The 24069-nt window shown below is 44.4% G+C and overlaps 2 protein-coding genes across 7 annotated transcripts in view; one reads left to right on the top strand and one right to left on the bottom strand.

Moving 5' to 3' along the window:
* RNF214 (ring finger protein 214) overlaps window positions 1–17859 on the bottom strand; it is a 50232-nt gene extending 32373 nt beyond the window's left edge. Inside the window, exons 1-6 of one of the 4 annotated variants that reach the window (XM_055548203.1) lie at window positions 17705–17859; window positions 15572–15687; window positions 13259–13304; window positions 12021–12080; window positions 8639–8779; window positions 5449–5588 (exon numbers count right to left, since the gene is read on the bottom strand). In XM_055548203.1, the coding sequence (XP_055404178.1) occupies window positions 5449–5588; window positions 8639–8779; window positions 12021–12080; window positions 13259–13304; window positions 15572–15687; window positions 17705–17731 (530 nt within the window). In that variant the 5' untranslated portion in view covers window positions 17732–17859. The other 3 variants (XM_055548200.1, XM_055548202.1, XM_055548201.1) reach the window with 3 other exon arrangements.
* The window catches only part of PCSK7 (proprotein convertase subtilisin/kexin type 7), a 28983-nt gene continuing 22416 nt past the window's right edge, over window positions 17503–24069 (top strand). For 2 of the 3 annotated variants that reach the window (XM_055548199.1, XM_055548197.1), the window contains exons 1-5: window positions 17913–18033; window positions 19769–19890; window positions 20365–20844; window positions 21839–21973; window positions 22794–22959. In XM_055548199.1, the coding sequence (XP_055404174.1) occupies window positions 20377–20844; window positions 21839–21973; window positions 22794–22959 (769 nt within the window). In that variant the 5' untranslated portion in view covers window positions 17913–18033; window positions 19769–19890; window positions 20365–20376. Of the gene's footprint in view, window positions 17760–17912; window positions 18034–19768; window positions 19891–20364; window positions 20845–21838; window positions 21974–22793; window positions 22960–24069 lie in introns of those variants that run through there. The other variant, XM_055548198.1, reaches the window with a different exon arrangement.

The raw sequence follows: 24069 nt of genomic DNA, 5'->3' as shown, positions 1-24069 counted from the left end.
TAATTATATATGTATGTAATAACACAGCTTCAAAATATAAGAACAAAAATTGACAGGATTAAAAGGAAAAAGAGAAAAATTTATAATCACATAGATTTTAACACTGCCCCCTCAGCAAATGATAGAACTAAATATTTTAAAATAAAAAATATAGAAAAACTTTATTCTATATAAATTATATCTAAAATTTCATTTTTTTAACTTAAAGGATAATTCTAAGTTTCAACAATTAACACTATGAAAGTTTCAATTAACACAGACATAAAACTCCTTTTCAAATATCAGTGAGTCAAATTCAGCAATACCTAAAAACAATAATATATCTTGTTCAACTTGGATGCATCCCAAGAATGGAGAAATGGTTTAACATTTGAAAATAAATCAATGTAATTCACTATATTAACAGAATATGGGAGAAAAAATATTAAAAACCATTTGACAAAATTAATGCATCCATTCATATTAAGAACTCTCAGAAAATCAGGTGTTTTTATAGAAACTGAAAAGCTGCTTCATATACATACAAATACACACACACACACACACATATATATACATAAATGCAAACAACCTAAAATATCCAAAGTAATCTTGAACAAAAAACAGAAGATTTTGCATACTCTGACTTCATGACTTACTATAAGTCTATAATAATCACAATGCTATGGTTTGGCATAAAGATAGGCAAATATATCAATGCAATGGATTGGTACTGTACCCAGAATAAACCCACTATTTATATAAATGATTCAAGGTGCCATTTGGTTTTTGGCAAAGGTATCAAGCAACGCAATGAAGAAAGGAACATTTCTCAACAAATGGTACCAAAACAACTGGATATTAATATGGGGAAAAATTAACATCAACCCCTACTCGTCACGATACACAAAAATTAATTTGAGATGGATCACAGACATAAATATTAAAGCTAAAATGATAAAAATCCCATGAGAAAACAGAGGAGAACATCTTTGCTACTTCAGAGTAGGCAAAGGTTTTTTAGGACAGACAATACAATAACTATAAATGAAAACTTTATAAAATAGATATCACTGAAATTAAATTTTCTGTTCACCAAAAGATGCAATTTTAAAATGAACAGAGTCAGAGTAGAAGAAAATTTTCACAGAACATGTAACTGACAAAAGACTTATATTCGGAATATGTAACAAGCTTGTACTACACAGTTACAAAAGGCCAAAACCTCAACCTCTGCCCTGCAAAAAGGTGGTGATGGAGAAATATCTGACAGAACACTTCACAACAACAGATAAATGAATGGCCAATAAGCACACGGAAAAAGTGGTCAACATCATTAGTCACTGCTGTTGTTGCTGTTTAGTCGCTTCAGTCATGTCCGACTCTGAGTGACCCCATGGACTATAGCCCACCAGGCTCCTCTGTTCACGGGATTCTCCAGGCAAGAGTACTGGAGTGGGTTGCCATGCCCTCCTCCAGGGGATCTTCCCATCCCAGGGATCGAACCCAGGTCTCCTGTACTGCAGGCAGATTCTTTACCACTGAGCCACCAGGGAACCCTAATGACTAATGGGAAATGCAAATTAAGCCACAATGAAATACTTACTGCACAGTCATTTGAATGGCAAGGATATGAAGCAACCAGAATTCTCAAACATTGTAATACAGTATAAAATATCATATAAACTTTGAAATATGTCTGGCCTTTTCTTATAAAACTAAACACATACCTACTACCCTACAACCCAATAATTCTATCCCAAGGAATATACCGAAGAAAAATAAAATCATATGATCACACAAACACTTGTACATGAATATTCATAGCTGCTGCTGCTGCTGCATCGCTTCAGTCGTGTCCGACTCTGTGCGTCCCCACAGACGGCAGCCCACCAGGCTCCCCCGTCCCTGGGATTCTCCAGGCAAGAATACTGGAGTGGGTTCCCTTTTCCTTCTCCAATGGTGGTTTGGGGGTTGCTAAAAAGTATAGCAGGTTTCCCTGGTGGCTCAGCAGTAAAGAATCCTCCTTCCAATGCAGGAGACACAGGTTCAATCCCTGGGTCAGAAAGATCCCCTGGAGAAGGTGGGAAATGGCAACCCACTCCAGTACTCTTGCCTGGAAAATCCCACAGACAGAGGAACCTGGCAGGCTACAGTCCATGGGGTCACAAAAGAGACAAGACAGAGCAACTAAGCCAACACCACCAAAAGATAAGCCAGGGACATAAACAGGAACTAGATAATTAAGGGCTTCTTATACTAAATACAGAGTTTAAACTTTACCCTAGGAACTATGAAGGATTTTAAGCAGGGAAATGACATTTTTAGATCCACATCTTAGAAAGATTTCTATGGAAGCTGTGTACTAGACAGACAAGAATGGAGGCAAAGAAAGTTCAGTAGCCTGCTTCAGACCTAGAAGAAGGGATAGAAACCTGAAGTAAGAGTGCAGAGTGAATGGAGAGGGATCCCTAATGTTCAGAACCTACAGGACATGGTAAAGCACATGTGGTGGAGAGGGGCTAAGAGACAGGAATGTGGAATGACTCGTTTCTTCCGCTGAGGCCTTGGAAGAGGGTATGGTGCCACTTAGGGAAAATTGGGAGAAACAAGAGGCAACAGGATTCACACACAGGTAGAAAGTTTAGACTCAAATACAAGAACAGGAAGAAAGCATGGATGCGTCTACTGACAGGAAACGGAAGGAAGTTTTACTCGGTGGCCCCTATTTTTTCAGTGAAATAAAAGGCAAGCTCACATGCTAAAACTAATGAGAGAAATGGTGGAGACGGAAAGTTTAGAAAGAGAAGTAATAGTTAGGGACAGCCCTCAGAGGAAGAGGGAGCCCTGAGGATCTATCTGAGTGTTTCTGAAAGTCAAACTCATTCTGGCCTCAAGATGCACAATGGTAGGATTTCCTCCAGCAGACTCAGCAGCCCAACTATAAGACTCAGCAGCCCAACTATAAGAATAGAGACATTAGGTGGCTAACTTGGGCCAGGACTGGAGTACTATGAAAAAAATGAAGGGAAAGGAACAAGTCTCAGCAGAACTGATGGCAATGGTATAAAAGTAATTCCAGTAATGGACTTTGAGTCTCAGCGGGCTAGGTAAAGAAACGCTTCCAGGGAGCTGGAGGACTGGTGGAAAATGTAATGAGGTCAACAAACAAGAAAGGGGATCTGATGTGGTCAAAGTGTACATTTACTGGGAATAAGACAGAAAGCTGGAAGGACTGAAGGCTGTGGTCAAAATATAGGATGTTGCAACACTCTGGCTCACTGCTTTGCACCTAAGAAATACTCACTGAACTTACTGATGGCCAGACAGGCTATTAGGACTTCAAAGCCTATCAGTTAAACAAACTAGCATTTGGTGAGAAATTTCCAAAAGGAATCCTCATTCTCACTGTCAGTTCAATATAGCATAAACTCTTATATCACATCCAAAGTAAGGCTTCCAACATTAACTCCCCTGATCTGCTATTTACCTATCACAAGCTTGTCACGCAAGCTCAAAGCATTTTAAAAAAAAAAAGGATCTTGCTTGATACTGCAATTTTTCTGCTACTTGTCCCAAGCTACCTCTGAATCAACTGACGTTGTCTTTTAAAGTGTAAGCTCACCATATTTATTCAAGAGCAGCCCTATTTGCTGTTATTCTTGATGAGTCACTATTCAAAGCAGGAAGCTTGAAAAGAAGTTTAGCCCTAGAAAAGACCTAGCTTGGCAGCCTCCCCTTTCTAATATACCAGCAATACTCTTGAAACTGGGAACTAGAAAGTGTCCCCTCAAAAGCAAGATATCACTGTAAGGCAGCCAGGTGTCAAGGAGAAAAGAAATCAAATTTATGACTAAACTGAATATTTGGTCCTTTACTTTTTTGTCAATTCATGCTGTCTTTCTTAAAAAATTATAGTTATATTAATAAAACAGTGACTACCTTCAAATAGTACAAAGCACTTAGCAGATTTCTATTAAGTAAATTCATTTTTATATAATATCAATCAGAAATTATCTTAATTTCCTATCCAGTAATTCAAATTCTTCAGTGTCTCTCACTATCAGGGAAAAATCTCAAACCCCTTAACAAAGTATATAAGCCTTTGTGATCTGATTTCTGACTTCTCCACTAGCCTCACTCCTCTCCACTTAACCTCAGTTGTTATTCTCTCTCCTCTGTAGGTCCCCTGCCTGCAATGTCCTTTTCCTTACTCACTGCCTGACTAATTCCTCCCTGTATCTACCCTGCAACTTTTTCTTTGAAAATTTCAAACAAACATAAAAGTTAATAGACGAATACAATAAACATATGTCCTAAAAATAAATAAATATATGCCCTTCATCTGGATCCACCAGCTGTTACACTTTTTGCCACATTTACTTAACCCCTCTCTGAACTATCTGAAAGTTATAGACATCATGACACTTAACCCCTAAAACTTCAGCAAGTATCTCTGAAGAATAAGATCCTTCTATGTAATCACATACCATAATCACCCAAAATATTTACCACTGATACAGTATTACCTAATATGTAGTCCAAACTCAAATTTCCCCAGGTATTCCAAAATGTTCTTTCATAGTTAGCATCTCACATACAGTCCAGGTTCGATGCACGATACTGGATTCTTGGGGCTAGTGCACTGGGACAACCCAGAGGGATGGTATGGGGAGGGAGGAGGGAGGAGGGTTCAGGATGGGGAACACATGTATACCTGTGGCGGATTCATTTTGATATTTGGCAAAACTAATACAATTATGTAAAGTTTAAAAATAAAATAAAATTTTAAAAAATAAAAATAAAAACACTTTTTATAAATGAAAAAAAAAAAAAGAAAAATGATTTGGCAAATGAACCTGCTACTTTCCACTTAGCTATCTGACACATTAGCAAGCCAAGATTTCTTGATAAATAAAAAACGCATTTTAGTAGAATTTAAAATCACAGTATTCACAGCTATTTTGATTTCCAAACAGGTCACAAGAAGAAACTTGGAAATTTGAAACTATGACCAAACTTTATGCCACCTTAGTCCTACTGCACTACCCTGAAAAGGACACAGATTCATTAAATAGCTTTCCAAACAGCTTACAAGCTACTTTTGAAATTTGCTTTTGGTATTGAACATAAATACAATCAAAGTAGTCTCATCTTCTAAACTGTAAAGTATCAGTTAAGGAAGTGAAACAGGTGCTCAATATATACCAAAATCTTGATCATACCTGGGACCAAGCAATTCACTACTATCATTTCAATGTATTAATGAATTCCTGAGACACTTTTTGTTAAGTTTAACATAGGTTGCTGAAAAAGCTAAAATTACTAGAGGATATTAACTTGGGCACTTGTTTTTCAAATAAAAATTAAGACTGAAAGAAAAGGAACTAGAAACACAAACAGAACTAGCCTCTTATATACAAACACACACATTCACAGAGCGTTTTTATTCTTAACAGCATCATTTACCTTCTGCCCTTCTCACAAAGCTTCTCAATTTCAGCTTTTAGATCCTGCTCCTTCTGCAGAAACTCCTTCTTTTCTTTCTCTATTTTCTTCTTCGTTTCTTCTCGCTTTATTGTTACATCTTGGATAGCTTTTAATATCTCCTGAGTCCCACACAATTATAGTCACACACAAAGAAGGAAATGAATTAGTTCTTTTGGTCTGAAGGTTACTTTCAACTATCACAAATTAACACTGACTTCAGAGAATTTAAAATGAACTGAAGGAATCTAGTTCATGAGTAGTCCCAAAAGCCAGTACTTAGATATAAGGGAGTAAGTAATAATGCAGATATCAATTCAACAGGAGAAAGAATTTCTAACAATCACAACTGTTCAAAAATGGAATTTACTGCCTTGTGAAGCAATAATCTCCCCATTACTGGTGCTCAAATAAAGGCTGAATGAACACCTGTCAAGACTGCTGAGAAAGGCATTCTTGCACAGGGTGGGAGTTTGTTTCTTCCAACAAATATGGTCTTGCTTTGTTTTGTTATGGTTTTACTTGATTATGTGTAGGGATTATCTGATCTTTTTAAATTATCTGACTACATGTATAATAAGTCAAACAATTAAAAAGTGATAAATTTAAGTCATCTCTTATTCAGTCGCTCAGTTGTGTCCGACTCTTTGCGACCCCATGGACTGCAGCACGCCAGGCTTCTCTGTCCTTCATCATCTCCCAGAGCTTGCTCAAACTCATGTCCATTGAATCAGTGATGCCATTCAACCATCTTGTCGTCTGTCATCCCTTTCTCCTCCTGCCTTCAATCTTTCCCAGAATCAAGGTCTTTTCTAGTGAATCAGCTGTTTGTATCAGGTGGCCAAAGTCCTCTCTAATTCACACCAATTCCACCCATAAAGTAATCAATGTGTTAAAGTGTTTTGTACTATGCTTTCACAACTTTATCCATCCTCACACCAACACATGTACTTATATACATATTTCTTTGCTTTTCTGTTTTTTTATAATGAGGTAATTTTATATACATTATTCTGCATCTTGCTTTGTTCACCTGACATGAACATACTTACAGCAAATATAGACAAAACTAAAAGACAGCTGCATAACACAACCTGACACATGTATTTAGCCAATTTAGCCACTCTATTAAAAGCGCCCATCAGGTTTATTCCAGTTTTCTTGTACTACAAACAGTACTACAATAAACATTCTATGTCTATACTTTCACATAAAAACCTTTTATTTCTGTTGAGTAGACTTCTAATAATGAAGAGTCTAGGTCAAGGTATATACACATTTTAAAATTTAACTGACAATTCCCAGTATCTTTTCTTAAAAAAAAAAAAAAAAAATTGATAACAATTCACACTCCTACCAATGTCTAAAAAGAGTTCATTTTTTCTTACCCTTGACAGCTTATTTTGTTTTGCCCTCTCATGAGAAAGAGGGAGGAAGGGTATCTAATAATTTTAATGAACATTTTACCACCTCCTATTCTTTTCCTGTTTTCACTGTCTCCTCCAACTAGAATAAACATCCAATGAAGGCAAAGACTATGTTTTGTTTACCACTAAATCTTCAGGGACTAGATTGGGAACTCAATAAATATTTGTTGTATGAATGAATCAACAACAGTAAGGCTGAGTTTATTTTCATATATTTATTCCCCATTTGCTTTTCCTCTTCTGTGAATTACTGTTTATAATTGTAGGCAAAATAATAGCCCCTGGCTCACAAAAATGTCCATGTTCTACCCCTTGGAACCTTTGTTACCTTCCTTAACAAAAAGAGAGAGAATCCTGGATTACCTGGGTGGGTCCAATCTAATCACAAATAGGTCTTTAGAAGTAGAGAAACTTTCCCTGTCCTGAGCAGAGGAAGATGTGATTAGGGAAGAATGGTTACAGAAATGCAACATTGCTGACTGTGAAGAGGGAGAAGGGGTCACAGGTCAAGGAATGCAAGCAGCCTCTAGAAGCCAGGAAGGCAAGGAAATGTCTTCTCCCCTGGAGTCCCAAGAAAGGAAGGCCGCCATCCCAATACCTTGACTTTAGCCCAGTGACACCCATGTTGGGCTTCTGACCTACAGAACTGATATAATAAATGTGTTGTTTTAAGCTCTAAATTCATGACAATCTGCTACAGTAGCAATAGGAAACTATTACAATAGAAAAGTAATACAATAACCTTTCCTGGTGCTCCTTTAGACTATTTGGCTTTTACTATGAATTTGTAGGAATCAAAGTGTCTTGGATCTTAAACCCTTCGTCAGATCTGCTAGAAATATTTTCTCTCAGTCTAATATTGATCTTTTGACTGTTTTCTGTATCATTTGCCATATCAAAAATTTTAATTATATATAATTAAATTAATTTTTAAAAATCTTCTGGGTTTTCTGCCTGGATTAAGAGGGTCCTGACCTCTTGCAACTCAAGGTACATACATATTCTCCTAAATTTTCTTCTAACTTAAAATTTTTTTTTTCAGTTTTCTATGTATATTTTTAATCCACTTAGGATTTTATTTTTAATACAGTATGAGACAGGAATCTAATCAAATGACTTTCCAGGTAGGCAATCAATTACATCAACAAAATATATTAAATAAATATATTCTGAACTAAAATAGGAGTGAGAATTTGGATAAGATGCCCTCAAAGTTCTTGTTTATACTTAAAATTCTATAACCATTAAAAAGTTACTTGCAGATTGCCTTTGGGGGAGGTGATTTGTGATGCTGTCTACAGCTCACCTGCGCAATAAAATCTGTTTACTCCATCTTTTGTTCCTAGGGACTGTTTTAATTTTTAATTCAAATACATTGTTATCCTTTAGTCAAAGGACACGGGAGTATGTTTTAGGTCATTTTAAACTAGCCTCACTAGGGCTTCCCTGGTGGCTCAGATGGTAAAGAATCTTCCTGCAGTATAAGAGACCTGGGTTCATTCCCTGGGTTGGAAAGATACCCTGGAGAAGGAAAGGAATGGCAACCTACCCTAGTATTCTTCCCCAGAGAATTCCATGGACAGAGAAGCCTGGCGGGGACAGTACATGGGGTAGCAGAGTCAGACAAGACTGAAACACACACATACACACACACACACTGCTTTTTTATTTCTATTAATTTGAAAACAAAGTCGAATTAGGGACTATAGCTTTACTTGTTGCCAATTTTAATATAAGCAGGATACCTGGTGATTCTTCATTTCTTCTTCTCTCCTTTGCTGAAGTTGCTTTAATTGCACTTGGAGCTGATTCTCCACTTGCCTCTGCTTGTCCAAGACCTCCTGGTAACGCTCCTTCAACAGGGTTCTCTCTGTCATCATTTTATCCTATGGGTAACAACAGAAAAGCAGTTGAATTCCTCAATTTAACTGCAAGAAACATTCACCGTAGGCTTGCTCAAGGCATGAAGCAGAGCTCTTAGGCTGCAGGGTCCAACACTGGAGCTACTAGCCATGCGGTCTGTTAAGTAAATTTAAAGTAATTAGAATAAGAAAATGTAAACATCCGGTTCTTCAGTCACCTTGCCACACTCCTAGCGCTCGAGTAGTGGCTACTATACTAGACAGCACACACAGAGAACACTTCCATCGTGAAAGGAAATTCTGCTGTACAACACTGCACTAAGATGTGGGTGGCAACCATGGCCTATGAGCCAAATCCAGCCATTGTCTGATTTTATAAGTAAACGTTTTCCAGGAACGTAGCCATACCCGACGGTTTACTGGCTGTTTTCACACTACAACAGCAGAGGGGAGCAGTTACAAAAGAGCCCAGCTCGCCTAGAAAGCCTAAGAGCTCTACTAACTGATTCTTATATAAACTATTTCTCTGCTCTAGGGTATAAGAGAAATAAGGTATTTTATCATCTATTAAGAAGAAGAAGAATGAGCAAAAACAAAGAACAGATCATTTACTCAAAATGCATCCAGAAATTGGATTCCTTACTGGTCATCAGCACTAAAAACTGACAAACCCACCAGTGCTCTGGGGGACCTGCGATTCAGATCGGGCAAATTGGCAAGTTCTCACATAAAGTAGGAGCAGGAGTAAGCTTTTAAGGGCCACAGTTCAGCTCTGCCTCCCTGACATTAGTAAATCAAGAAAAGTAATGGTTAGCTTTCAAAGGAACGCTAAAACTTAGAGGGTCAATTTAAACACATTTGGTACAAGGTAGCCCATGTATTCTTGCCTGGAAAATCCCATGGGTGGAGGAGCCTGGTAGGCTGCAGTCCATGGGGTCGCTAAGAGTCGGACACGACTGAAGCGACTTAGCAGCAGCAGCAGCCCATGTAAAACTTAGAGCATTAAACTGAATTCATTCACTAGACGATAACTATTTTCAAAGAAAAGAAAGGTTTTAGAAGTGAATGGGGAAAAAAAGAAAAAGAAGTGAATGGGGGGAAACTTATCACCCTATGACAAAAAACAAAACAAATCAGAAGCTCTCAAGATGGGACTTTAGCTTTGGGATAAGCTAGCCCTTAGTCCAGGTACTGAAATGTGACTAAGGCTCCCTAAACAGATGACTCCTTAGCATCATAACTTTAAAGGTTTTCTGAACCTGAGGCCTATGGATAGGTGTGTACAAAATTTTTTGAGAGGAGAATTCAAAGTTTTCAAAAGATTCTGAAAGATCTTAACCCAAGAAAAGGGTGAAAAAAAAATGTTAAGAACCAACTGATGAAACTAGTAAATACGAGCACTCTTTTCTTTTCTTCTCTCTTTACTTTCTTATAGAAACTTTTTTGTCCATAATGCATCTTTATATATAACACAGGATAGGCAAAAAAGAACAGAAAGAAGTTTCAAGGACATACTATTAGTATGTGCAAATTGATGACTTAGAGGTGTAGAGAAACTACTTGATCCAGTTCTTCTCCAAGCCAAAGGGTTACACACTGCTGCTTTGTTTCACTGGTGGCTAATTGGTTCTGAGAGCCCAGAGGCCCAATTTGAAATGCAGGCAGTGGGCAATTACTGCAAGTGCATGAAAAGGGTAGCAAATAAAACAAGAGCAAAGTTCCTGCATCGCCATCCAGCTTAATACCTGACTAGTTTCACTGCCTTTTATAAAGCATCTGGCCCACATCACCATGTATAAAAACACAGCCAAAGAGACCACAACCCTGGGCCTCTTTCAGTCCAATGGCTTGCCAGTCTCTACCCGTTTCAGACTGATGTAAAGCTTATCTGCAACTTCTTAAGTTGGCCTCTTCAATTGCTATACAGTCGGGATATCCCAACTCCACCTTACTACTGTGGGGGCCAAATAAATACAACATGTGAAGTGCCTAGAGTAAGTGCTTAAGAAAAGACAACTTCTCCTCCTCCCCTTGGAGGTTCTCTTCTAGCCTCATTCTCAGCTTGCACATGGCCATCAGGTCTCTCATCTCTGGTATCTTTTTACTTGCCTGTTATAAATAACTCCTGAGTTGCTCCTCTCTATTTAAAAGTTTTTATTGGCCTCATGTGGTTAACACACTCCAATAAGTGACTTTTTTCCATCTGCCCCTCAATTTCTTTGACTTGTGCCAAATATCTTCTTTATTTCCTCTTATATACTCTTTTCTCAATAGTACCTACTGTTCTAGAAAATTCAAAGACAAACAAACAACAAAATATTAACTGATTTTCCTCCTTATTTCCACTCAACTAACATATCTTATCCTAAAGACCTCTTCCTGAACCAAGGGTGCCTTTCTGCACATTATCCTTCCTTTTAAAAATAGTCGCTCAGATATTCCCACACATACAAGGTAGAGAAGTTTTTGCCACAAAATGCCAGGGACAGATCAAGGGGACCACTTTAACAAAAATAAATGTGAAGCTCTCTAAGTTTTAAAAACCAATTACCTAGGAATAAAAGAACAAGACACAACTAAACAATACATGAGAAAAAGACATGATGAAGTTTGAGTGCAAGCTCAACGGTGTGACGAGATGGCCAAAACAAACTGCTGTCAGCTTAAGAAATGGTGTCTCGAATGAGAGAGAGAACAAGGGTCCCATTGTGTTGTGGAGTAATTATACTGTCTGTGCATTAGCTCTCAGGATCACATTTTAAAAGAAACATTGAGAAGATGGAAACTGTCGAGGTGGAAAAGAAGTCAGGATGATGAAAAGCTGAAAAATATATGAAGAAAAGAAGAATATTAAAAACATCTGGCGACATTTCACCTGGAAAGGTTCAAACCTGAGAGGTAAGAGGCAAAGGCATTAAAAAAAAAAAAAAAAAAAAAAAACACTTTGACTATATTGGGGGCTAACAAGTAAAACATTTTAGATTTACTCTATGTAGCTCAGGAGAGAACTATAACAAGAAGCTTTAGTGGTTCTGTTCTCATCCCATAATAAGATCTAACAGTAAGAGCTATTTTCTAAATGTAGTATGTTGCTTTGTGAGTAGTAAGCGTCCCATCTCTGGAAGTAATCAAGCAGAAGTTAGCTGATCATCTGTCAGGGATTTTATAAAGGAGATTCCTGCACCTTTTCCAATTGGGATGATGTGACTCTAGATCTTCCGCGTTAACAGTTTCATATACCAACAATGACAGTTTAACTACTCACCAGATTCTTTTCAATATCCTGATCTGTGTTTACCTCTGAATCAGTCGTCTTAAAGTCAGTCTATAAAGAAAGAAACAATTACATTCAGAACTGTTCAGAGACATTTTAAAAGGCAGAATTATATAGCCCTTTCACTGAGAAATCTGTCACAAGTAACAGAGAAATTAACTTTTTGTTCTTTCTCCTTATCAGCTTCACAGCAAAAGAACTATAGTTCTGGCAAATGCCCTCTGACATCCATGCTGCATTAAGCACTTATCCCACAAAATAACCTGAACGAGACCCAACAACTGATGCAGAGACAACCCCAAGGCTGAAACAAGAATTTTGGCCCCCCTACAACTTATTGTGCCCATTCTTCTTTCTATGATAAAGCATATCAGTCACTAGAAGGCAGGAGACACTGTACTTCTTAAGATGTAGGTCAGAGAATTGACAAGGATTCCTCCTGCAAGTGCGAAGATGGGAAATAAGAATGCTAATGACCTATGCTCATCAGTTACTCAGTGCAAGCGATTGTATGTAGGTCATGAAGTTCCTAGTCGCCATGATAGATACTGGCTGTTACTTATGGAACATCAGTAACAACAGAATGAAGTTATCACAGAGCACCATATGAGAGTAGTATGAGAGTTGCCAGTAAAAAAAGAGAGAGAGAGAGACAGAGCAGTTCTCCACCAACTAGGAAGAATTATCTCCTGCCCTCCAAAAAAAAAAAAAAATTAAATTAAAAGCCCGAATTCCATGTTAGTAGTAGAAACTTGATACTTGACCTGGACAGCAATGTTCTGAGAAAGCTTCAGGGAAGAGCTATCCTGATCATCATCCTGATCCACTCTGACTCCTTCAACCCCATTTGCTGGAGGCACCACAGGTGGGAACTCCAAGCCTGGGTCCCTGCTCCCTTCCTTTAGGATGGAGGCTTGTGGGGCCTTCTCTTCAGGACAATTCCCGGAGGCAAGCTGCTTTGTATGGCACCCTGCCTTAAGAGACCGAGTGGCGGGGTGGAGGCTCTCCTGGAGGCACGTGTCCCCCTCCTCTCCTGCCGTGCTGGCCACGTCCTTCAGATCAGACTGGGACCCACCGCCAGACAGACCAAGGGCCGTGGCTATCAAGTTTTCTCCTAAAACCGCCCGGTGCGCTGCTGAAGTGTCACCTGCTGATGAGCCAGGATTCTGCTCTGGGTGTTCCAAATGGGCATTTCTGTTATTCTCCTTGGTTATCGTTTGGTTACTTACACTCGACAGAGGCGAGTTCTTATGCTTCTGTGCAGGGTCTTTGGGGCTATGAAAACAGAAGATAAAGTTTCACTCTTCATCCAATCTTAAAGAGGCTGAAATATATAATACTTTTAATACAATCACTAGAAGAACAAGACTGGCCTATACAAGCCCCTCCAAATTATCAGGATGAAAAGGAACTTAGCTTCCATTCAGTAATTTTGATCACACACACAAAGAGTATAGCACAGTGGTGAAGAATCTGGGTTCCGGAGACAGTCCACAATAAATATCACACATGAATGACTCTGGGGACCCAGAAATTGGGGGGTGTCAAATTTAATAATTTGGGGGAATGCAGATGAAATAGCCTACTGTTAGGCTATTTCATCTAAGTACATGTACTACTTTTGTTACACATAATATTTTTAATAAATAAAATATTAATTTGGAAACTGTTTTTATTCCACTCTCGTTTCACAAAAATAATTCACACTCAAATTCCCTAGACAGATCTTTGACCAGAACCACTTTTTAGGTTCTTCAACCACTTTCTAGAGCACAGCATCACTACTTCATGTTGCCTGAAGTACAGACAATTTTGAATCCAAAATTGAAGCTGCCAGTAGAAATTTTATCCCAGATGACACATGTATAACACTGGAAAAACTGTTTTTATCATTTGCCACAACCATTAACATACTGCTTTTAAGAGAGATCTTCAAAATCTATTTATAAGGATATCCAACATTCACAACTCTTTCACCCAATAATAATGACTATATATGCATTAAATTCTTTTGCCATTAGAAAAATTAAAACTGATTCTGTCCGCCAATACCCTTAAGGACTCCAAACCAGCACTGACTGAGGCTTTAGGTCATTATGCCTTTCTTTCCTCAGTACCTACTGTTCTAGAAAATTCAAAAACAAACAAACACAACAACAAAATAGTACCTACTGTTCAAAATAAAACAACAGAGAACATCTTGTAAAATGAAAATCTTTATAAATGCTCTTTGCTGACTCCTCGCTGGGATCAAGCGGGCTACGGGGACACAAATTATAAATTTGGACAGACACAGTAACTAGGCGTGAATCCTGACTGCTATTTACTAGTGGTTTAACTCTGGGCAAGTTATTTAACTCCATTTGTAAAACAGAAATAATATTACCTACCTAATAGGGATTATTGTGAGGATTACATGAGATAAAGCATCTGAAGTGTTTAGTTCTGGCATACAGTAAACACTCAATAAACCTTGGCTGCTATTATTATTACTAGTAGTATGTGCCTGTTTGTTTGTTTTTTTTAAGCTGCACCATGCAGCATGTGGGACCAGGGATTGAAACCATGCCCCCTGCATTGGAAGGGCAGAGTCTTATTAACCACTGGACCACCAGTGAAGTGCACTATTTATAAAATGAAGATGCGAGTTCATGGTGAGGTTTTACTTAACTCCTGTCCCCATTACCCACTAACAAACTGCTCTTCTTCATTTAAATAGCTATTTATTAAGTACACTGGAGTCAGACAAGCTTGAGTTTAAATCCTGACTCCAACACAGCATGGTAACCTTGGGCAAGTTATTAACGTCTCTCTGTCTTAGTTTTCTCACCTGTTAATGGGAATAATAGTATTAGCACCTACCTCCTGGGATTGTTAGGAGAATTAAATGTATTAACACATGCAGAGCTGCCAGGACACTGTTATCTATTGCATTAGGTCCTATGTACTCTACAAAAGTGTTGAAGTAGCCAACCTAGTACAACATTATACATAACAATGGTTTAATCACTATAAAATGCAAGGCTGGTTAATCATCATTCCAGTCTTCAAAGAGTTTAGATGGAAGGCAAACTACACACATGAAGTAGTAAGTCATACTAACAAAGCTATCTATTTATCTATAGATACAAATGTAGATCCATGTACATATACATATACAAAGCATACATATATACTAAGTGTGTGTGTGTATATATATATATACACACACAATATACAGGTACAATATATAAACATATAGTTAAATAAACAGTCCATGTAGGAGAAGTTGGGAAATATTTGCATTTTCAAATAAGTTTGACCAGCTGTATTCTAATCTATTTACTCAACAAACAATTAGCATGCCTGCTGAGTGTCGGATACTGTGAGGGGTACCAAATATACAAATATAGATCCGACAGTCCCTACTTTTAAAAAAGCTTCATCGAGGGCAATGCCTCTAGAGCCAAAAAGGGGAAAGACCAACTACACTTCTGTAAGAAGCCCATCTCCAAAGCCCCTCACCCAAACAAAATCTACCCAGTCAGGGGTCCACACGTTACCTTAGACCATCTGGGGGACCTTCGTCTGGTTTGGAAGCACAGACACTAGAAGAGGATTCCGGAGGATTGGGAGCAGTGGCCACCACACCAGCTACCTCAGATGCTGCCATCGTGCTCTGCACATTCAGAAACAAATTACAGCTACAAGTTCCAAGACTTCAAAACAAATGTATCTTTCCCCATCAGAATGTCCATACAGCAGAATCATATCAGGAAAGAAACACAAAGAAAAAGCTGGGCTCCAGGAGAAAATACTTCAGAGTATTCCTCAATAGGATATAAAAAGAGCCATGGCATGCAATAGGCCCCAAGGGACATCAATCCTCAAACATCATTATATATATCATTACATATATTACACACACATATATATGTGTGTGTAAACAACACTATATAAGCCTGTGCAAAGCTTTTTCAGTTTAGGAGAAATGCAGTCTCACAGACTGTGAAAATCCTCCAAGTGATCCACATACCTACCTTGCTTAATATCATTTACAAAAGATGTGATTTGGGGCCTAATATCAATGGTATCGTATGTTTTAAAATCACGTTATGCCTGTCACATTAAAAGCATTCTCCATTAATATACGTTTTCTGGAAGTATTCTTGTGGGAGAGAAAAAATAGTATTTAATTGGGCAATCCAAGTATCTTTTACTGTGTTCCCCACAGATGGGAAAAGTTTGACAACCACTGACTGCGGAAAGTACACTCTTCAGAGTTACTGGAGGTGCAAAAGAGTATGAGAATCTCAGTTACTCCAGCATGAAAATGAGAAGCTGAAAAACAGTAATCCAAGTAAGGGAAGTGGGACAGGGGCCTTTTTTAGATCAAAAGGTCATCCTTTATGTTGCAGGACAAATTCATGGCCTTCTATGGTGAAAAGATAAAAAAGAATATGGGAGGAGGGAGTGTAACATAAGGTTAGCTTAAATCTCGTTTTTATTTTAATAGCATCCCAGGTACATCCCTGACCCGCGAAGAAAGCATAGGGCAGGCATGGAGGCTGGCCTGTGTCAACACTTAAGTCCCAGGCTATCGTCCCCCTGTGCCTCAGTTTTCCCCATCATACGAGACTCCCAGGAGAAAAACGGGCCCCAGATCGCCATTACTGTTCTCACAGGTGCAAAACGTCCTGCCCCATCGGAGCCCGGGCCGGGAGTTCCCGGCGCCCGGTCAACAAAACCACAGGTCACGGGTCCTACGTGTAACTCGGTGGCTGAGAGCCGCAGAGGGGAGGGGGACGGGGACATCTGGTAGGAGGCTGCGGCCGCGGCGGGGGGCGTTAGGTCGAAGAGGCCAAGGGGAGCCTCGCACCGCAACCCGGCGGCGATCAGACTGCGAAGCCGAGAGCGACGGGTCATCGGGGGAGATCCGGGGACGGTCGCGAAAGGGACAATGGGGGGAAGCGACGCCGAGTGGTCCTGGCCGCCCTCCACAGCGGGGCTGGCCCTGCCGGCCGATCCCTCCGGCCAGAGCCCCCTTCGCACCTTGCCCTCGGCCCCCCGGTCAGGCTGCCAACCTCCCGTCCCACTTCTAGGCCGGGACCCCCATGCCCGTCCCCGCGACTCCCTCCACACACACACCCCCGCCCCCCACCGCAGCCTCGACCCCCGCCCCTCGCGCCGCAGCCCCTCGCCCGCGCGCCCGCCCCGCACACACCTCCCGCGTCGCGCCCCCGGGAGCGAACGGGGGAGGGACGGGACGCACCTGAGCGGGCGGAGCGGGGGGGAGGGGGCGGCCGAACCTGGGGGGGAGGGGTCGAGCGCCGGCCCGCGCGCGCGACACCTCCCACTTCCGGCGGCACGAGCGGCGGGGGGCGAGGCTCGGCCCCGGAGAGGAGAGGCGGCGGTAGCACCGGCGCCGCCGCAGATGGCGCCCCCTGGCGGCCGGAGTCGGCGCGGTCGGGGCCGAGGGTGGGGGACCGGGGGACACGGACTTGGCGGAAACCGTCCCTCGCGCTAAGATGCTAGTGGATTCCGCCCGGGCGCAGGGACTTGAGAGATGGCGACCGCGAGAAGGACTTGAGACCTGGCGGAGGGAGAACCCCTCTCTAGGAAGGTTATCAGGCAAGAGTCAGGGTCATGGCTGTCAGAGAGAGAAGAGGAACAAGTGTTGTTTTAAAGGTCTCAACCGAGATGCCTTGTCCAGAGGACGCCATGAGGGAGAGGACCGGCCTTATGGAGAAGGTAGCTTCTGCAGGTGCCCCGAGGACGCGGGGCGGTGGGCCAGCCGCCGCACACGCTGCTTCCTCAGCGGAGGACGCCCGGAGGAGCCGCCCCGCTCCCCGCGCCCCCACAATGTCGCCGGCGGCTCCTGGCCGCTCACTCGGCCCGGCCGGGGGCCCGCCGCTGATTGGCTGCGCCGCCGGGCGGAAGTGATGCTGCTGTCACCGGCTTCTCGGGCTCCCGCGGAGCCGCGAGTTTCCGCAGGCGGGCGGCGGCGGCGGCGGCGGCCGGGCCGGTGAGTTGGGAACTCGGTGGGGGCGGGGCATTGGAGGTCCGGGTGCTCTAGAACTGGGGGTGGGGGCGGCTGCAGCCGCTGTCTGAGGATGAGCGAGCTGCCCAGAGGGTGCCTTCATTCCCCGCGTGCGCGAGCCCAGGGAGAAGGGGCCACGGCGTCCAGGATTCCAAGATCGTGCGGGTCCTCTGAGGAGAAGGAGGCCCTTTGCACCGGGCATTGGAGGCCAGCGGTCGATGAAACTGACCTCTGGCAGGCAGCCTGATTTCTAGGAACAGGTTGTAGAGGTTGCGAGGTTCCGAAGAGAAGGAGGAGGAAGACAGCCTCTTGGGAACAGGAATCTTGGACTCGGGCTGCCCTCCTTGGCACCTAAGAGCTGTAGAGACACGCCTAGTTAGTTGGGGCGAAGTTGAGATCTGCTTTCAGATGATAGCTAAGGTTCCTTTCCCAAAAGCCGAGGGTGGAGGTGAGCTGCGGGGTCAAGTCCTGCCCTGCCAGAAGGACTGGAGGATGTGGTGGTCAGGTGTCTCCTGTCTTCCTGAAATCTGTGGGCTCCTCTGAGACGGAAGGAGCCTTGCCCAGCTGGGTCGCTATCAACTTACCTCACAAGAATTTTCTTTTGCTTCAGTAAGGCCTGCAGACAGGGAAGGACACCTGAGTGTCTTGGGACAGTGTAGGGTGCCGTCGGGCAGGGAGGTATTTTCCTGGGAACCTAAGAGAGAAGGAGATATGTGGATCTGGGGAAGGAAATGTTAGGTGGCGGAGGTTCCCTTCTCCCTTTCCAAAGAGACTTGTGTACAATACCCATATTTTCAGACTGATCCACTTGGGTACGTGTGCGGGTCCTAAGCCCTGCCTCAAGGTGACCCCCTGCCCCCCAGCCCACTAGAGAGCAGATGCTTCTGAAGGAGCTCAGCCACCAGTAGGGACACACTTGTCCCACGGCCCAGTCACCTGTCCCTGTCCCCACATTTGCCCACTAATTTGGCCCTTCTGTCAAGCCACGGGTGGCAGTCCCAGGTTTAGAAAACTTCACAGACAACTTGCTGAGCTAGCGACTAAGGGAAGCCCTGCAGTGGTGCTTTCCAGTCCCCACCCCACCCACTTGCCTCTTATTCCTGTTCAGTTTTGTTTGCATTCTGAGCTTTTCCCCATTTTCCCCCCCCCGCCTCCTCCTACTCTTATTTCCCCTGGCGTCCTTCACAGGTACACAAATCAGGAAGTGAGCTACTACCCAGACTTCTAAAGAAGCAGTCCTACCTACTTTTTTGTTCTTTTTTTAAAAAAAAATTTAGTTATCTATTATTTATTTTGGCTGCACGGGGTCTTAGCTGTGGCATGCCGGATCTTTAGTTGCTGCTCGTGGAATCAGTTCCCTGACCAGGGATCGAACCCAGGCCCTCTGCATTGGGAGCACAGAGTCTTAGCCAGTGGACCAGGAGGGAAGTCCCTTATCTACTTTTTCAAGAGAAGTTTTGAGTAAGAGTTCAAGCCCTCCTCTCAGCATCTAGGAAAAAAAAGAAGAGGATGGCCTGATGGGATGAGAAGTAGGGTTTTTGGGTTTTGTACCCATCTGGCCTTACTATACCACTTTCGTTCCAGTCTGTGACCTATTTGAGATTCCCGCAAGTGATCATTAGCAGTTTCTTTGGTCACAGATCCCAGGGTTCCTGGCTAGCCTCTGCTTGCTCCACTGGGTTTGGGAGGACACCATTTCTTGTTTTCTTGGGGTGTACAGGTCTGCGGTCTGTGCTGGGAGTCACCGCTACTCACAGCAGAAGGAATGCCTTTTCTCCATTTGCACAAAATGAGCGTGAGGTGGTTAACCAGACCAGGAGCTCAGCCTCACTCTGAGTCCAGGTGGGAATGGGGCCCCACTGTGGGAAGTTAGCCCTCAAGACCACGGATGGGTCTGAGAAGTCACCTGGGGGAAGATTTCTGTCCCCTCTGAAGAAGGGAGGAGGGTCTCTTCTAAAGAACAATCATGGAGCTGCCAGGAATTGGCAGGAGCGATAGGACTTCTAAGCTCAAGATGGCAACAGTGGGGAAGAGCAGTGTGGTACCTGTTAGCACCTGGACCTCCTGCTTGATTGTCTCGTGACAATCATGCCATTGAGGGACCCACTAGGCTTACTTCTGGCCCCCCACTCCCCCCAGGGGCTTATCCCTGTTGGTCAGAGATCAATGTGAATTAAAAGAGAAGATCACACGTTTAATGATTTAAAAGGCATGGGTTAGGAGTCTCTGGGTATGGTACCTTGGTGCTCGGTCGCCCCCTGAGAGTCCTGCTGTTATCAGCTGTCTTACCTCTGATGTCCTTCTCTTTGTCCGCAGCCTACTGCTCTGATGCCGAAAGGGAGGCAGAAAGTGCCACACTCAGATGCCCCCCTGGGCCTGCCCACGGGCCTCTGGCTGGAGTTAGCTGGGCTCTTCCTACTGCTTCCCTGGGTTATGGGCCTGGTGGGGGCAGGTGGGCCCGGGGCCCAGGGCCCCAGGGGGCTAAGCTGGGCAGTGCGTCTGGATGGTCCGGAAGGCGAGGGAGCAGAGGAGTTGCTGGAACGGTGGGCAGATGCTCTGGCCCAGGCGACGGGGCTGATGAACGCAGGGCGCATCGGGGAGCTCCAGGGGCACTACCTCTTGGTCCAGCCAGCGGGGCATCGCCAGGCCCGGCAGGTCAAGGCCGTCCGGCAGCAGGTGGAGGCCGTGCTGGCCAGGCACGAAGCTGTGCGCTGGCACTCAGAACAGAGGCTGCTCAAGCGGACCAAGCGTGGCGTCCACTTCAATGACCCCAAGTACCCGCAGCAGTGGCACCTGGTGAGTCCAGCCCTGCCGCTTCCAGCTTCAGACAGCCAGGGCAGGGGTACCCGGTGCTTGTGGGCATTTGTCTGTGTTAACTCTTCAGGGGCCTCCCATCCTTTGCTTGAGAAGACGTTTCCGTGGGCTTTGATGATAGGCTTCATCCTTGGGCTCCACGTGCCCTGTGCTCACTCCCAGAGAGCCAGAGGACTGCAGTGCCCAGCGCGGGTGCTGGGGCCAGGCCGCCTGGGCTGCCTGCCACTGACTAGCCTGTGCCTTTGGGTGCACTGTTTAACCTCTCTGTTAATGGAGAGGGCAATGGTTATAGTTAAGTGAACTAATGTAGGTGTGCTGGACACATGGGAAACACTTTACAAGAGTTAGCTAGTGACATTATATTATACAATGTGAATATAATGTATATCATGCCTGTGCAGGGATTAGCTAGTAATGTTATATTATACAATGTTATTATAATGTATGTCATGCATGCAGTGGATACTAAGTCGCTTCACTCACATCCTACTCTGTGACCCCATGGACTGTAGCCACCAGGCTCCTCTGTCCATGGGATTCTGCAGGCAAGAATACTGGAGTGGGTTGCCATGCCCTCCTCCAGGGGATTTTCCCAACCTAGGGATTGAACCTGTGTCTCTTATGTCTGCTGCATTAGCAGGCAGGTTCTTTACCACTAATGCCACCTGGGAAGTCCCAATGTATATCATACGGCATATTAATACCCAGCCCTTAACCCTAGTCACTGTTTCACCCTTGTTGCCCATGAGTGATGCCAAGCTTTACTGGACACCTGGGCTGTGGCAGAGCTCTCACAGGTTCCCTCCTTGGCTCCGTCCCCACCTACCCCTGTTTGTCCACCCCTCTCTCTGGCCCCCTGACAGAGGCCAAGAGCGCGAAGGGGCTGCTCGCTATACTTGTCTTCCTATGGGCTGTGCTGTGCATCACTGGACTCCCAAGGCTCAGAGAGCAGTTCCTGACCCCGTCTCTCCCCCAGAATAACCGGCGGAGCCCCGGCAGGGACATCAATGTGACGGGTGTCTGGGAGCGCAATGTCACCGGACGCGGGGTGACCGTGGTGGTCGTGGACGACGGCGTGGAGCACACCATCCAGGACATCGCCCCCAACTACGTGAGTGGCCCTGGAGTCAGTCCCGCCCCCTGGCCTTACCTGATTCTTGATGTTGCCTCAGGCCTGTTCTCTTTCCCAGTGACCTCTCACTGGGCCAGAGGGAAGGACCTGGGAGGTAGGATGCTGCTCTTCATCTGCTCCTCTCCCCCAGGCAGCCTTGTGCCTGGCAGCTAGATCACAGGCTCCAGCTCAGCAGAGAGATACTTCCTGGATCCTGCTGCCACTCCCTGCCCTGGGAAGTAAGGAGTAGCCCTAGGCAAATTCCCTTTCCACTCAAGTCCCAGTGCCTCCCCCTCTGTAAAGCCTGCCCTTTAAGTAGCCGGAAGCCTCTTTTATCCCAGGCTTACCCTGGAAGCAGCTCCTGGGCATATTTCTATAATATTGGCCAAGAGAGAAGTTTGCCTAGAGCTATAGCACTTCTGGCGCTACAGAGCCTGCCTGCCAATGCAGGAGGCCCAACAGACTCAAGTTCAGTCCCCAGGTCAGGAAGATCCCCTGGAGAAGGAAGTGGCAAACTCCTCCAGTATTCTCGCCTGGAGAATCCCATGGACAGAGGAACCTGGCAGGCCACAGTCCATGGGGTCGCAAAGAGTTGGGCACGACTGAAGCAACTTGGCACAGCACAGCACAGCATGCAGCACTTCTCAGCTTTGCCCTAGGTGTCCTGTCCTTATGCCGCCTGTGTGGCTGGCAGAGATGGGCCCGCAGTGTTGGCTCAGAGCCCCAAACCCCCAATTCTCTCTCCCTGAGCTCCAAGAGCTGACCGGTTGGAACCAGTGAGTGACCGCATCTACCCCCCTCCTCCCCTGCCATGTTTCAGAGCCCTGAGGGCAGCTATGACCTCAACTCTAATGACCCTGACCCCATGCCCCACCCGGACTTGGAGAATGGCAACCACCACGGCACACGGTGCGCGGGCGAGATTGCTGCCGTGCCCAACAACAGCTTCTGTGCGGTGGGAGTAGCATTCGGGAGCCGCATAGCAGGTACCTCCAGTCCAGCCTCGGTACACCCCCCGCCCCCTGCTGTGACTGCTGTCTTCATCCTCTGTCCCTCCTCCTTGAATTCCAACACGACTTTATTTCCCCTTCAACACACAGCAGAAAGCAAAGGGTACACTTATAAATAGGTGTCTGCAGGACAGATTGGCTCATTGATTTTTTCTCAGTGCTTTGGTGTTTCTAACATGTTTTTAGCAGCAAACCCCACTTCAAAAAGGGCTTCCCCGGTGGCTCAGTGGTAAAGAATTCGCTTGTCAATCAATGTAAGAGACACAAGAGATGTGGGTTTAATCCCTGGATCAGGAAGATCCCCTGGAGTAGAAAATGGCAACCCACTCCAGTATTTTTGCCTAGAAAATTCCATGGACAGAGGACCCTGGCATGGTCCGTGGGGTCACAAAGAGTCGGACACGACTGAGCACGCACGACTATATAAAACAGCTAAGAACGTGAAAATGAGGTGGATGAGAGATGGAGGCCCAGGGCCACCTGCTCAGACTCCGCTTCCCTTTTCCTGATCATAGTTATGCCCCATCAGTGCTCAGCTCATTGTAATGATAGCTCCTTTTACTTATCCATGATATTGTATTTTCATGGTTTACCAATGGCCTCCTCATCTCCCCTTCTTTTTTGATCCCGTGTGTCTGTGGAGGCCCCTCTCCCTTCTCCCAGCTCTCTAGCTCCCGCCCCTGCTGATGGTCACTGTCTGCTTCCCATCCTTTCAAGAGAGCTGAGTGGCCCTGGCCCATACTGGGGTGGTTCTATGGCTCCTCGGCCTCTCTGTCTTTGTCCTTCAAGGCAGAGGGTGAAGGGAATGGATGCAGAAGCCTTCCTGGTGATTTCTCATAAACGCTTGGAGCCTGCATTTACGAGGCTGGAACAGAGTGGCTGCATTCCTCCTATAGTCCAGCAGGGGTCAGCAGCCCTCTCTGTAAATGAGACTACAGACGGAGGGAGCCCAGGTCCCTTCTGAGAGCTCCACCAGGATGTGACCACCCCATCTTAGAAGGTGAGACTAGACGTCCATGGGAGGAGCAATGGGCTGAGAACCATCTGTTGAATACCATCTGTGTCAGGCATCGCTGCAGTGTTTTA

The sequence above is a fragment of the Bubalus kerabau genome, chromosome 15 (assembly GCF_029407905.1).
Source record: "Bubalus kerabau isolate K-KA32 ecotype Philippines breed swamp buffalo chromosome 15, PCC_UOA_SB_1v2, whole genome shotgun sequence".
Lineage (NCBI taxonomy): Eukaryota > Metazoa > Chordata > Mammalia > Artiodactyla > Bovidae > Bubalus > Bubalus kerabau.
Note: the sequence above shows the minus strand (reverse complement) of the source record. Positions and strands in the feature narration are given on the sequence as shown.